This window comes from Hetaerina americana, unplaced genomic scaffold, assembly GCF_022747635.1.
Source record: "Hetaerina americana unplaced genomic scaffold, ioHetAmer1.1.p SCAF_4, whole genome shotgun sequence".
NCBI lineage: Eukaryota > Metazoa > Arthropoda > Insecta > Odonata > Calopterygidae > Hetaerina > Hetaerina americana.
In genome coordinates, this window is record NW_027286985.1 from 68,487,813 (window position 1) to 68,503,902 (window position 16,090).

Consider the following 16,090-nt stretch of genomic DNA (forward strand, 5'->3'; position numbering starts at 1 on the left):
AAGCATGTGTGGGAAATTTTGCTGCCATATTTTTGGATCACATCCTGTATAAAATGCTATATTTTTTCCCAGGATTAAATATCACATGCATTGTGGTAAATAGCTCCCTACCAAGGGTTTTCATTTGAAAATTTTAATAATTGGTTATGAAACATTGTACTGGTAAGGGTAGGGTTTTAATGAACCTCAAGACTAAGTCTTCTGTGATACACTTCTAAGCCTCGCCCAATATCACCGTAAATGCCATAAAACAACATTATGTACTTTTTAAATATAGTTCTACCCCCTTCATTCCAGCTTGTGTGTCTAACCTTCTCCTTCTTGTATCTTGCTTACCTAACATTTTCCACTCTAATTCTTTAATGCTCTCAATATTGCCAGGATCCACCTTTCCTGTTCCTTTGAATTTCTCCCATCAGCCCTCTCTCTACACCTCCACCATGTATTGCACTTCTGTGATAGTTTTGATTTCTATCCATTTTATTTTTTCCACTCTCCTCCACAGCAAAATCTCGACATTCTCCAATCTTTAGTTATCCTACTTCCTCAATCATCAATTTTCCAAGCTAAATGTATGTACACTCATTATTCAAGTTTTTACTTAAAATCTCTGTTATCAATTCCCCCTAATTAAAAAAGCTTCTTCACTTATCAGTTTTTAATGTCCCTTCTAATAATCCCATTTTTATCTAGAAGACATCCTATATAGGCAGTCTCCCACCTGGTCTAATTTACTCCCCCAACTTTAAGGCTAAACTGGGTCTTCCTATTCTATGGAACCTTATGTACCTTCTTGTTTTTTATTGATTCTCATCCAATATCTATTAAATTTATCCTATAATGTACTGATAAATGATTTCACCTTGCCTGAATCTCTTCTCATACCATTCATACTTTCTCTGTTGTAATTCTGATAGTGTGCTCAGATTTTCATTTCTCGATCCCTGAAGTTTTTTCAACTTGCAGCATATGAGGTCTGTCCAATAATTACGGGAACTTAGGCCATAAAAACTTCATTTTGCAAAATTTAGTCTAATTTTGTCGAACACAAATTTTGTGCCCTTCAAAGTACCATTCATTGCTATACACTTATTCCATCTCTTTTCCACTGTTTTAAGTACCCTTAGAAGTCCTCGGCAGTTAGGCTTTATAGTTGTCTTGTCATTTCTTGCTTTATTGTGTCCGTATCTTCCCAGTGATGTTCCCTCATCACATTTTTGCATTTTGGGAGTAAGAAAAAGTCACAGGGGGCAAGATTATCACGGTTAACTGCTGTCAATGTTTCAGTAATTTCTTGATAACTTTTGTGCCGCACTTTACCAAAAAACTTTGTTGATTCGTTGCTCTGTGATTTCGTCAATTTCCATTTTCGGCTAACAGTAAAAACAATGACAACAGAGACTAACATAACTGGCACTATATGCACAGCACGACAATCTGTCAAGCACAAACGGCTCATTGGGTCTCAGGCAACTAGTGCCGCAACCAATAGTCCAGGTCATGGCCGCCAGATTGCACCAGTTTGTGAATTTATTGGCCAGACCTCGTAAATACACTCATTTTACCCTTTCACTGTCAACTCTTCATATCCTCTCACTGCTCTCTCCATCATATTTGCCTTGTTAGTTTCACACCTTTGGTTTATATTTATCTTTTTACTTTATCTTAGTCCTGTACGTATAATCTTTTCATTTCTTCACTCATTTATCTTCCTTGTCACATCCTATAATCCAGGTTTCTAATGATTTTCATTTTCTTAAATCCTATTGTTTCATTTGCGACGTTCATAATCCCAATTTTTGGATACACTCAGCTTTCTTCTACTACACCCACAACCTGGTCTTGACCATGGTTTTCATAAAGGCTTGCCTCGTATTCCTTCCTTTCCACCGTATTTAATACTTCTATATTCCATATACTTTTTATTCCTGACTTTCTTTCTGACTTCTTTGTATATTGCTGAATTTGGCATTCTACTTCATGATCAATAAACTATAAATTAGATCCACATTGAGAAAACTGAATCAATGACACTCTTCCTAAATTATTGTCTGATCAAAATGTAATCTCTACTTACATCTCCCTGTAAGTCCTGGCATTTTCCGCATGTCTATTAAACAACCTCGTGTTTTTGTAATCAAGATATTTCTCGTGAAACATTTTATTGTTTCCTCTTGCTGTCATTCTTTGTTCCTGAACCATAATCTCGTACCTCATTCCCAGCTCTCCCTTCACTCACCATTGCATTACAAACCCCAATCACCATCAAGTGTTTTCATCCAGGGAACAGGCAATCATTTTCTCTAGTTGATTGCAGGTACTCCTTATAGCTACTTGTCGGCATGTAACTACCGATAAAAACCAACTTCATTGGATTTGCTTCTATCGATATCATTAATGCTCCTAAACTCACATAGTTGATGTTCACTGATCACTCTTCTTTGCACCTTTTCTCACATAGAAAACATATCCATGTTTTCTCCCTTCATCTCTTCCTTGATTTTTTTCTTAACTCCCCGTCCTGAATATATATTTACAATATTCTAGGTTTATATTCTCCCAACTTTAGTCTCCCTCTTGTTTATTTTCTGCTGCTGTCAGTACTGTTGTACAATTTCATGTGATGTTGATTTTAAAGGGCTTGCCTTTCTAACTGTGGGAGATGATGCACACCCCAGCGGACCAAGTGTTGTGGTTGCCATGACTCGTGTTCAAATATGCATCCATAATTGTTTGGTGGGATAAATAATTCAGGTCAGGTCCCAGTGCTTGAATCATTAGTGTTTTTGATATGTCACCATCACTTAACTACCTGAGCCATTGAGATAAGATGCCTTTATGGCTACCTCACTGATGGGTAGATTTTGCATAGGTTGCCTTTTTGTTTGGCTCCTATCTTTTGATCTATCTGGTATAGGTTTAATTATTTGGAGAAGTTATCTTTGCTTCAATCAGCACAACTCTAGAGATCATCGGGACATTCAAGACCCTTTCTCTAGGTCAAAGTTTTACTCCATGTGAAGGGAAATTTCCAGGTATGTAGTAACGATCCATATCTTTGTATGTAGCTTTTCTCACAATTACATACTACATTCGCAAACGTTTGAAATTAAATGGGCTCGATAACTGAGCTAAAAGGTGCAATTTTTCAAGAAAAACAAGTATAACTAAATACTGTCAAATAGATGGATGTAATAATTGGGTGGATCTTTTCTTTACCTTTCCATTTACCAAAATTCAACTGAGGTCAGAAAAGTATGGTTTTTTAATTATGCATACAGACCACCAATTCTTGATATTTTATTTTCATGGCCAACTCTGGAAATAGGTGTGTTATAATAAAATAGTTATGTATATGTTCCAAAATAAGAGGGCACAAATGGACTATGTGGCCAAGTGGTATCACTAGTAATTTTAATATAATACATCCATAAACAATTTATGAGTAATGTGGAAATTTTGGAATTTGACATTATGGAAATATCATTATCAATTTATAGCAATAATATAAGAAAGCATAAGTTTACTAATGAGTATAATGTCTATGTGAAATAAGAGAGAGTTTTTGATAACACTAGATCGATGTGGATGTCAGGAAGCTGACCTGATGAAAACATGAATACTCATGGAAAATGGCCTACAAATATAATATTTATTCTTCAAAGACCATGCATTAAGTATAGGATTTGTCTTTCAATATGTCAGGCTGCACACAGGTTTCACTAGCTTATTTTATATAACAGTGAGAAATAGTTATATACAAGAATGAAAAGGATACTACAGGTATTTACAAAATGCCAAAAACATTATAATTACTATGTTTACAACTTATTTGTATCACATAAAAATTCATCTACAGAATAATAGTACTTCCTAGGTAATAAGTTTTTCACTCCAATTTTGAGCATCGCTATGGATTTTAAGGATGTGATGTACTCTGGGAAGGAATTATATAGTTTTGTTCCCATTGTGAATTAACTCTTACCAGGGATGTTAGTTCTATGGGGAGTGACATGTGTGCAGTTCTTCTTCCTTGCATTGTGCTAATGGGTACCACTGTTTGACTACAATAAATGAAGGATATTTTTCATACGAACTGCTGTGCAATATATATGAAAACCTTGGAACTATTAGGAGGTTCTATTTTTCTAGCAATGGTCAGCAAGGAGTACAAAAAGGCACTCCTAAAATGATACTATTGATTATTTTTGTTCAGAATTTTATGTGGTTTGGATTGATTCCACTTCATTGCTGAACCCCTAGAAGCAATACCTGATACGATTTTTGAATAAAAATTTAAATAGTAAATTTTTTCATTGCTTCAAGTGATACAGTGTTGTTCAGAAGTCAAATTTGCTACAAAACATTCTCCATTATTTTTTATGTTTAGGAGTACAGCAGAACAAATGATCATTGAACACTTGATAAAATATTAGCATGATGAAGGTGTGAGCAATAATGCTTCATACAGAGCTTACTGATGAGCAAGAAACAACTATGGTACTAACACTGATTAGGTGGCCACACACCCCTGTGGTAATTTGCTGGTTGGCATAGCCTTGATAGGGGTAGTGTTGGACTACTGACCAGAGGGCCAGGGTTCTATTCCTGGGCAAGTCTCTCTGGGCACCTGCAGCTCCACCCAAGCTATGTGGTTTTTCAGATACCAGATCTTCTTTAGTACAAGGAAAGGAACTGGCCCCCCTACCATGATGAGTGAATTTCACACGCTGTCAGGCTTAGTGCTGGGTGAACTCTACCATCACCTACCTAACCGACCTTCAGGTTGATTACTGTGTTAATGGTTTTTTATAGCCTAGATAGAGAAATTTGGAGGTGTTAATAGAAAAATCAATTGCTAATTTGGAACACCACCTATTTTCACCTTCATCATCATTTGTGTTCTGCCACCTGGCAGGTCCCATGCTCCATTATCATCTCCATCTGTTTCTGTCTTTTGTCTAATCTTTTGTTTCCTTAGAACTTTTTCCATCCTTAATGTCATCCAAGATTTTCAATCTCCATCCTCTCATCTTTAACCCTTCCACTGCTCCATTGTTCTGTATAAAATTCCTTCTCTTGTAATATGTCCTATCCAGTTTTCTTTTCACCTCTGTATTGCATCGAGGAGAGTTCTCTCATTACAAATCTTCTTCAGCACCTCATTCTCCATATTGAGCATCCATTTCATTCTTTCCAATCTCCTCCAATTTCATATCACAAATGCCTCAATTCTGTCTTTCTCTCTTTGTTCTACATGTCATACCTATGCATCATTAAACTCCATTCATAGCACTCCAATATTTTCTTCCTCAGCTCCTGTTCAAGACTACTTCATAGCAACATTTTCAGTTGATTGAATACTTCCTTTGCCATGGCTATTCTCTTTATAATTTTTACATCTTTCTACAAGTTTTTAGCTAGCATACTTCCCAGTTATCTGTACTTTTAAACTTGCTCGATTGTAATTTCATATATTTGTACATTCCAACACTCACTATCATTCATTCTCATTACTTTTTTCATTATATATTGATATATTCACTTTATCTTGAATGAAATTTTACTCCTCCCCAACAAAGGAAAAGGATTTAATAGCATTAAAGAAATTTGGCAATTGCTTGGCGTGCAGGTTTTAAAAAATAGTTCAAAACCTGCTTTGAGGGGTGGAATAGGTTGCACCAGTGCTTGGAATGCCAAGGAGATGGATTGATTTGGAGGAGACCAAATTGATATTATTAATGAAATTGTTCATCTTTTCAGGTCTCATAAATTCAATAATAAAAGGTAATATGGAAGAGAAGAAAGAGATACACTGGGTACAAAAAATTAATGCATGAGAAGGATTGGTAAAAAAATGGAAGAGATTGATATAAGAGTAGAACCATAGTACCTTATCATCTTCATTAAATGTAATCTATTTAAGATAGGTTTAGGATGTTCCCTTAATAATATTGTGTTTTATTTTGCATGAACTTCCTCTTCTTTATCATACATTACAACATTGGGTCTACCATTAAATAGGGAAATTAATCCTTACAATTGAATTTTAGCATATAGATCATATTACTGAAAATAAGAGTATTAATGGTTTCAATTTTGAGTTAATGTGATAATTGGCAGTTGTGTTATAATGGGACCAGGTTAATGACAGTCTGCTCACCGAAGTGTCAAGTTAAACATTTTTTTGCTTATCGAGAGCATAAGTGATTTTTCATTGGTGGAATCTGTGTAATAGGGTCCTATAATGGAGGATTCAAAATAGGATAATATTTTAGGATAGGAGAAACAGATATCCTTAAAAAATTTGCTTTTGGCCAGATCTAGCTTTATCCAATATTGTTAATTACTCTGCTGGTAATCCCCCAGTTATATGAAGTATAGACATGAGAGCACATTAAATGATAGTGTTGGCTAAACGTAGAATATAAAAGTAAACCTTCACACAATTACAGACATGGTTTTAAATCACCCGCTCGCACGTTTGTGTACTCGCGTCAGAAGGGCCTACTTGTTAGAGTTACTCGAATATAGGATAACAATAAAAGTTATAAGTATTTTTATTGTCGTTTTCATTACTTTTTGATTCTTTAAAATTTATATTTTCAATTTATTTTATTTGTTGCGAAGGTGCAACGTCAGTGTTTTGTTTTCATTCGCGCCAACGGATAAAAAGCTCATTCAAATACGTGTTAGGTAGTTTGAAAAGTATTTCGTTATCTGCATACATTTTCCTTTCAGAAATTAAAAGTAAGGTCTTAATCATGAATGAACTGATGTTTTTCCCAGTTTCAACATCATAAACGTGAGATTTCTCTTTCAAATAACTTCTTGTCTAATTCGAGTCTATCAATGTAGTGCACCACACCGCTGAATCCAACGAACATTTCTTCTCTCCTGTTCATTACAGATGGAATAATGAAGTGGATAAAGAATGGAACCAGGTATCAAGTTCCGAAATCTTCCAAAAGATCTCGGAAGTAAAAAGTACGATATTCAATGCGGTTATATTGCCTGTAGATATCCAAATGCATGTAACTAAGGATGCATCACGTCTATCTTGTACAAAGTATTTGCAATATTTTGAAAAGGAGCGTGTTGATATCACATAATGGATACGCTCTGCAGGTAATAATCTCTAGGAATATTTTTGGAATAATATGTTGGATTGTAACCATGGGTCATATTATAATTCTCTAATTCATTGATGTTATGTGCAAACAATAATTACCATCCATTGATTAACCGTTCAACAAATTTTCCACTTGCGAGTTTTATCAAATTAACTAGATTGGGTAATAATTCATATAAACACTTATTCATTTGAAACCATAGTAACAAGTAACAGTTATATAACTTAGGAATTAGGCATTCAAGCAAACATGTGTGGATGAAAACCTTAATCTCAGAACATTCATCTTCATGAAAATTTCAATTTTCTTGAATTTTGACTTCTTCACATAATGTTTAACATTGAAGTCCAGGTCATGAGCCTTAAAAATTATGTGATTACATATGCACCAAATCACATTTCATGAAATAACATTTCTGGTTATTTTATTTAAGTTTTCAAAATCAGATTTTATTTCACCGATTCTAACCAAAAATCGAACTTGTGCTAGATTGTTCTTTTTATTTAATATGCTTTAAAGGTGTTATCATGTAGGGTGTCCATCAACACTTTTGAATTAATTAGACAAGATAAATGCTGAAATTTGCCAATGGTTTACCTTTTAGATTTTACTTACAGATAATCTATTCTTTAACACCTGCACATTTCTTCTTTAACAATCATCCTACCCATGTAATTTAGTGGCAATAATTAGGTAAGCTATCTTTTGTGTTAGCTGGTAAAGGTTCCAATTTAATAATTTGGCTCATTTAGGTTCATAGAAAAATCATTCAATCATATCCTGTGAAGACAAATATTTTTTAAACTGTCAATAAAAAATAGAAATATCCCTCCTCCCTCCAGTTTACATAACTGGGAAAATTCAGCATGATTCTGAAAATATGAATCGTTTTATAAATTAAAGGCCTCAGTGAATTTTCTAATGCAAAGGCACCTACGTTCATTGGTAGTAGGACCATAGGTACATATTTATTTCTTTATGAGAATTCTTTGAAATTGTGCCTTAAGACAGTCATCATAAAAATAGTGAAATGTGTAATGCAAGTTCACTTCTTTGAATGAGCCTCTAATATTAACCAAGGGGTGAATGGTTGTAGTCCGACGGAATGTGTTAAAAATAAAATATGTTGATTTTCGTTTATAATTTAATATATTGTAGGCAAGATGGAGAAAGAAAATCGTGATGAATGTTTGAAATTAGATGAAAATTCCTATTGGTGCTTTCATTATTCATTGTTTTAAGTAGCTTCACTGGAAAACTGATGACACTCCTTGCATTTAGAATGAAGAAGGAAAGAGTTCCCATTCTCAAAATCATGCTCTTTCTCTCTCATGTCCCCATGCCTATCCTTCTACTATAGCTAAGAAATTGGGAGGGTATAGCCTGTCTTTAATTATCAAAACAGAAGTTTCTATTAAAGAAATTTTGCGGATTCTGTTCCATCCACAGTATTGGCACATTTGTGGTGTAGCTTGGTGGAATGAGGGATGGTACCAGATGATTTGGCAAAGTAAGGGGAGGATCTGGCAGAAAGTTTGAATGAGAAAGGAAGGAGATTATTTTGTTGATAGCCAAGGAAAGTGGTTAGTATTGACTAATGATTTACAAGATGGGATGACTTTCTATTTGGTTGTTAAATCAAATGATACACATCCTAGTGGGATGACTCATAATTTAGATGTAATCTACCGAGGTCAATTTGCAGTCATATTCATCTCTTGAAACATGTAGCATAAAACTGGTGCCCTCAAGAAGAAAATGAATCCTTAAGAAAATTAATGAGACATACTTTTCAAAGCAGATTTTTAATATGTAATCGCCTACCTCTTCCTATTTCCCCATGTGGATATTGTGACATTTCACTTTTCATCTTCAGTCATTATATGTATTCTCTGCTAAAAAATGTCATGACAATATTTTTCGGCCATTTTGAGTTACCGAATGCATTTCATTTTGTGCATTTAAAATTTCATATTGAGAATATAAAAAGGGTAGCTTATCATCCCTGAGTATTCACCATGTGTATTCAACAGCTTAGGAAAGATTGCAAAACATTATGAATTTGTACTTATAATATAAACATCCCGCAGCCATTTGAAATGCACACTTTTTAACATGCAATGTATCCTTTTACTTTTTTTCCCATGAGACACTCCTCTTTTTTTTTAAATGTGCCTTTTTCTAGATGCAAGGAATAAATGCAATAATGTAGATCCAATAGCAAGCTTCATTTTTCAACCATTCTCTTCATTGAAATTGTTGAGTTCCTGGAATTTTTTAACTGAAGAAAAAGAAAGTCTTGGTAACGCGCTCTGCATGGTTAAGAGGGACAAAGAGGTCAGGGTTGCATAGAGTAGAGTGCTGCTGTTGCATATTGAAAAGAGAGGGTTAGGAAAATGTGATACTTTCCTCCCTAGTGTGCAAATGAAAAATCTTGATGGGGTTCTGAGAGAATTAACCATATTTAACCATGCAGAAACCATTGGCTCAGGAAATCCAAACGAAAATGTCTGAATGTCATGTCTTCACCAAAGGATTTTACAGCGTCTCATTTTTTCAGCAGGAAAATATTATGGCCACTGTTTAGTTGTGTCCATTTTGTGCAAAGTGAAGAACTATACATTGGAAGCTATAGCAGCATTGCAGACTGTGCCTCCATTTCATGTTAACCCATATTGCTATTGTGCTATTCATTTTCATATTTAAGTGGTTTTCATGGTATTAAATTCCGATCCAGATCCTTAAAAAGATTATTTCAGTCAGACTTTTACATAATAGGGAAACCACAGGAATAATACCAAAAATGCATAATCACCACCTCATTGTAATCTTTTTCGTTATACTCCATAGCATACTCAAGTAACCACTGCCAGATGGTTAACTGAAAACTTTACCCTTCAATCAAGAACGATGTAATTAATATAAATTATGTACCTAATTCAACAGAGTTATTTTTGTGATTAGCAAAATTTTCATTTCTCTATATGAAATGGAATTCAGAAGTCTTTGAATTGACTATTGAGTATATTTTTACCATATCCAACTCTCTAACTTACCAACATTTTTTCCAAATAATAGCTTCTGTTGGAAAAAGTAAAATTGATAGAATGGAAAAAAATCTAAGTATAAGGTACAATAAAGAGGAGGAGAGAGTACTGTAAGAAAAAATCCAGAGGCAAGAATAATGCATTTTTGATTGCTGGTGTAATGTTAACAGTGTGATAGAGGGGAGCATGTTAGGCAGGTAAGATAGGAAAATAATATGCATGTTGGATGAAATGGAGGTAGAATATATTTTGAATCTAAAAAGGGTTTATTTTAGAGTAGGATTACATGGTTTATGTCAGTTGGGGCTTGGAAATTTCGTGCTGATTAACCTGTCCATCCATAATGTGCTACCTTAATAATTGTCCTTGAAACAAAATGTATACATCACATCCCTTACAAAACCAGTTGGCTTCAAAACTTTGCAAATATCAATTATGCAGAGAACAGATAGCATAAAAATAACCCTGGCCCATTTATGGAATTTTCAACTAAGGCTTGGCATTGGTGTAAAACATGAGAATTTGGTTCATGATCTTGTTTAAACCACTAGTTGAAAGGGAGGATCTCATACCAATGAATTCATATAATTGATAAGGCTGTGCTATTTTTAGTTGCTGCTTATCTTCATATTTCTTTTTACCCTTATAAATTGATTCAATGGTTAATATTTGTGTTACCATAATCCATTTGGTTTGTGAACAATACTTCATTTTTACCACAAAGAGGGCTTTCACTATTGAGGAAACAGCTCAATCTGTCCTTTAAACCAGCACAATATTTAATTAACCACATCAGTAGTAGACATGTACATAGTACAGTAGACCCAGTGCATTCATCAGATAGACTCATTATATGAGTGTGCCAAGAGTTTTTCTCAGTAGTTAATGTTCAGTAAACCATAAGGGGGTGCCCTTACTTTGCAGGAGTATATGAACATAAATTAGGTAACAAAAAAACTATTCAATGGTTAACAATGCTGATTGCAGGTTGTCACTTGTTTCATTTTTACAAATCTTAAGCCAATTAAAGGGATCGGGATGGTGGGGTGGCTAAGTCACTGGCTTCCCACCCTGAGGGCCCAGATTTGAAACCTGGTGATGGCCAAATTTTTCAGCAGTATCCCAATCCCTAATTTGGGGTGCTATGTGGAGAGCACTTAAGGCAAGTACAATCTCCGTCAGATGGGATGTTAAATTGCGGACCCCTTGGCGCCTTTCAGTAGGAGTAGGCTAATGCCAGAATTCTTTCCAACCTTCATTCCCTGCATCCCCTAACCCTACCATAATACCCACCTATCCCTTCTGGTGCAAATGACCTCTGCTGTGGATTACCTCCCCTAATAGTTACTACTACTTGAGTCAATTTGCTTTGGGCCAGTGAATTACATGCATTGATGCATACAAAATGTCTTGGAATGTCCAATTTTGAATGCACTGAATTTGGACTTGACCCTGTTTTTTTACTCATATTCATCATGATGTTAAATATTTTAGGAGAGGGAGTGATCTCTCTTATGGAAAAAACTGTAGCAAAGCAGTCCTTGGAGATTTTAAAACAGTAGCACTTTTTAGCTGGCAACTTTCATAATCCCTTCTTCTTCTACAGATGTCCTAAGACCAAATGGTAGATCTTGGACCTCTTATTCCCATTTGACTGCAGTTTCTAGAGGCCAAATACAATTATTATTTTGTCCAGAACTGAACATTAAACCCAGCCTATTTAATAGCTCTACGAATTATTGGAGGTTATACCAAGAGGAACTTATCAGAGAACTAATAGCAACCAAATTTGAGCACAATTAAAGAGGACTCACAAGGTAAGAAAAAAATCATTCTATAGTTAATATGATAAAATCCACCATTAAAATTTATTTGAAGTTAATCAAACAAATTTTAAGGGAACATCGAATTAATTCACAGTTTGGCACTCATTTACTCCATGGCATTCATAAAAATTCCTCTTTGTTGAAAATAAAAACCAGATTGGTCATAAATCAGGTATGGAAATGAAATTTTTGACTTTGTAATTCCACACTGTGGGTGTGGAATATCAAACAGTTAAGCCGGAGACAATAAAAAAATCAGTTAATTTGAGAGAACACGCTACTTGTCCATACACAAAATTATATCATTAGAGAATGAGTATGGTTAAATTCAATCAGATTCCATAAGTAAATATTTCAGGAATACACCAAAGGTCATTGTAAAAATGTTAAGTTTAATCCCCCCATGTTATCATTGAAACACCTTTTACAATTCAGATAACATGGGGAAAATAAGACAACAGTCATTCAACAAGTGCAATTTGGAACTGACCCACATCTTTTTTAAATTCGACAGCAACCTGTGGATCAAACAGTATGACCTGTCAAATGAGTATATTTCAGCAAATATATTATCTTATAATATCTCTGCATAGCAGGGATTTTTTTATTTGCTTCAGTCATCTTCATGGGGGCTTTCTGTTCCACTGCCTTTTGATTCATTCTCACTAGAACTCTTCCCTTCTTGGTGCTCGGAATTGACTTCATTTGTTTTCTTGGCTTTCTTAAGTTTCTGCTTTTTCTTCTGTCTCTTGGCTCTTTTCTTTGCAGTTCTTTCGTCTGCAGCCTGCTTGTTTTCTTCTACTTTCCGATGATATACGTCTTCTAATGATTCCTGAAATAGAAAATATACAATTAACATATAGATTTTCATTAGCAAAGTACTTATTAACAAAAAAACTTACATAATTTAAGTGAAAATATAATTAATTTGATGAGTTGACATGTGAAATATAGCTTGAAATTAAATACGATACGATCGCAATCATAACGTGATATTATGAAGAGATTTCGAAGACAGGGGAAAGTAAATGCGTTATGCAAGAGGCCTAAGACTTTCATAAATAAAAACAAAAAAATGATAACAACTACATTAGTTAAGAGAAATTTTAACAAGGGAAATAAAGTAAATTTAGGTGGAAAGAATTAAAGGAAAACCCTTCCATGTTTAGTTATTAGGCTTGAATGTACGAGAAATTTTAATGCCCATCGATTTACCGTAGACCAATCTACTGCATCGTCACCATAAAAAGCCTTTAAACGACGATGAATCTCAGTAGGATTCACTTTTTCGGCAGTTGAAAATTCGATAACAGCACGCTATGTAACTCGCGTTGACATAGTACTAGCACACGTCTCCACTTTTCCGCTTCTGAAATACACTGGATGAATAAAAATACCTCAAACCTGCGCATGTGTGTGGAAGAGGAATGTTACTTCCACATGCCACCAGGAGTGCTTCTGAAGGTCATTTTGTTTGTGGTCTACAAGCATGTGTGTATGGTTTTCAGCCTACCCTCGTAGATGAGAATAGCTTAGACCCAGGACTACCGGAGAATGACAAAGAAGAATCAAAATTATTCAACAGTTTCAGAAAAATTTGAATAGGAATGAGAAATAATGGCTATTTTTACGTCGTGAATTAGATGTTTGCATTTGAAAAGAACTTCAATGTATAAATGTTAATAGATCACTCTGAAAAAGAACAAAGCTATGAACTTGAGAATTGTAATTCTATGTTTTGATTTTGCATTAGTTTAATTATTGCTGTGAAGATCACTTTGGACTTAAGAATGGATGGGGACAAATGACATTAGAACGTCTTCAGGTGAATTACATAAAAGCACTTGTCAGAGTAAAGTGACCAATGCGGAAAGCACAGCAAAAGTAAGGACAGTGAATGAAGAATTGGAACAGGCTGAGGGGAGTAAAACATTTTGGGCCATGATCATCAATGCAATGAAGAGACAGTGAAAATATGCATGGAAAAGGCCGGGGATATGAAAAATGGTCTGGCTTCAGTCAGCCAGGGAACTGCAGTTAATGTTGAGTTTACTACAGCATTAGCGTAGGATTAAGACGAAGATGAATTTGCCATATTACAATTAACATGATATAAGGAAAGAAAGGTAACGTTAAGGCAAGCACAAAGTAGAATAGGTTGATCAGTTCATTGGGAATAATAATAATGTCCATATAATAACTAAACTAAATTGAACACACCTTTAAGCACCACGGATTAGCTAGAACGAGAGTAGAAGGGGAAATTGAAGGGAAGATCTCTCTTGGAAGACCAAGAGACACGTTTACAAAACAAATTATGATAGAAACAAAAAAAGAAAAGTTATTAGATGCTGAGAAAATTAACACTGTATAGAGGAGAACTGAGGACTACAGAAAAACCGCATTGGATTGAAACACTAATGATGATGCCTATTTAAACTAAAAGACTATGGGAAAGTGAACTGTAAATGCATAGTAACCCCTAAATATAAAGTTAACCTATATTCGACGTGTTCATAATAATTTCTAAGTAATGACATAATAAATAAATATCCCACCTTTACGCCTTTTTCTTGGATAAACTTCTGTCTAGCGTACTCTTTCCTACGCAAATGTCTGTAGACATGGAATTCTCCACTGCCAGCTCCTGCACTTGAACCCATTACATTTCTTACAAAATCAGGTACTGGTGGTAAACTTTTACTTTTGGGTCTTTCAGGAATTGGCACTATTTTATCCTGTAATGGGAAATACATATTGGGGAAGTTTCTTTCGACTTATTCCACAAAAAATCGACAGATTTATAAGAAATAGAGTATAATATTAAAGCAAAAATACTTACAGGGTTTTTCATGAGTTTTTCTAGCTTTAATCTTTGCAGATCGTAAGCAGTTTTAGCAACGATTGGCTTGTTTTTCTCTTCGACATCCTCTTTGTTTTCGTCTGCCATGTTTTCAAAAGTTAATTTCTGCCACCTAGTGGTAAGTTGACTGTATTTTTGAGAAACGTTACTCACTTCTTGTCCGTATGTTATTGAATGTGCAAGGAATTAAGATTTTTGATCAAATAAATGTTAGGTTCTCAACAATAGTTAGAACCATGAGAAAATGAAAATATTATATTCGATATTCCCATCATTTATTCTACCTAAGTGAATGTTTCAATGATAGTCGTGAATTGAATTACTATAATAATAGGATGACATGTTTTGAGATTTGAATTATTGAGTGGTATTTAGTACCTTTATGAATATGTGGCTAATAAATCCTCAAGACTTTACTCAAATCTTGATTACGTTGGGTAAATACACCTCGGTAGGGAACTAGCGACTTCTACCTGTAGTTTTCTGCTACGGCCGACGAGGACCAATCAGCGCCAAAGGAAGAAGAGAGCCTTGTTTGTCAGTCAGTGAGCGGTGTTTGTAGTGGAAGGTTGTACGTTTGGTCATGGTGTTGATATTGCCTAGTGTGTTTTATTCCGAGTGAATGAAGCACTTTACTGTCGTATTAATTCGTGCAGCACATAGTGATATACTACATCATTTGAGAAAGTTCAAGTGTGAATGAGTGTCCTTCAATGTTTTTCTAAAATTATGCTATAATATCTCTGTGGTGTCCGTGTGTCTTGGAATAGGATAACAGAAAAGTACGCAAAATGGCGGATCTAGAAGCAGTGCTCGCGGACGTGAGCTATTTAATGGCTATGGAAAAGAGCAAATGCACTCCAGCAGCCAGAGCCAGCAAGAAAATCATTCTTCCGGACCCAAGGTAGGAGTATCTGTGAGGATATTGATTCCTTCTCCTCCTAGCACTCTCGCTAAAATGACGGTGTTCTCGTTCTTTTTTGTTTAGATAACTGTTATTTACGTGTATTAGTTTGTTTTCAGTAGGTGGATGTAAATCTTGTGTGTCACTTTCAATGCACTGTCCGTAAATTGTTGGAGTCACATCGAGCAAGATTTGGATATTAAGTTCCAGCGACGCTGCCGGATGGTATATTTAGTTTATTTCAGTGCAGTGGAACGAAAATATACAATTTTAATATAAGCTGCAAGGTGTTCCACTTCTTGCAGATTCGTTTGCCC

The 16,090-nt window shown here is 34.9% G+C and overlaps 2 protein-coding genes across 2 annotated transcripts in view; one reads left to right on the plus strand and one right to left on the minus strand.

The window, feature by feature from the left end:
• Positions 1 to 10,465: 10,465 nt before the first annotated feature.
• LOC139691958 (PRKR-interacting protein 1 homolog) lies at positions 10,466 to 15,031 on the minus strand. Its single transcript, XM_071589928.1, has 3 exons — positions 14,849 to 15,031; positions 14,565 to 14,744; positions 10,466 to 12,838 (listed from the first exon to the last, which is right to left on the minus strand). Exons 1-3 carry the CDS (start codon positions 14,954 to 14,956, stop codon positions 12,620 to 12,622), a joined length of 507 nt encoding a protein of 168 aa, XP_071446029.1. The 5' UTR covers positions 14,957 to 15,031; the 3' UTR covers positions 10,466 to 12,619.
• A 397-nt stretch (positions 15,032 to 15,428) lies between these two features.
• Gprk1 (G protein-coupled receptor kinase 1) overlaps positions 15,429 to 16,090 on the plus strand; it is a 1,192,964-nt gene continuing 1,192,302 nt past the window's right edge. The window contains exon 1 of the mRNA XM_071589974.1: positions 15,429 to 15,773. Within this exon, the coding sequence (XP_071446075.1) occupies positions 15,661 to 15,773 (113 nt within the window). The 5' untranslated portion in view covers positions 15,429 to 15,660. The remainder of the gene's footprint in view (positions 15,774 to 16,090) is intronic.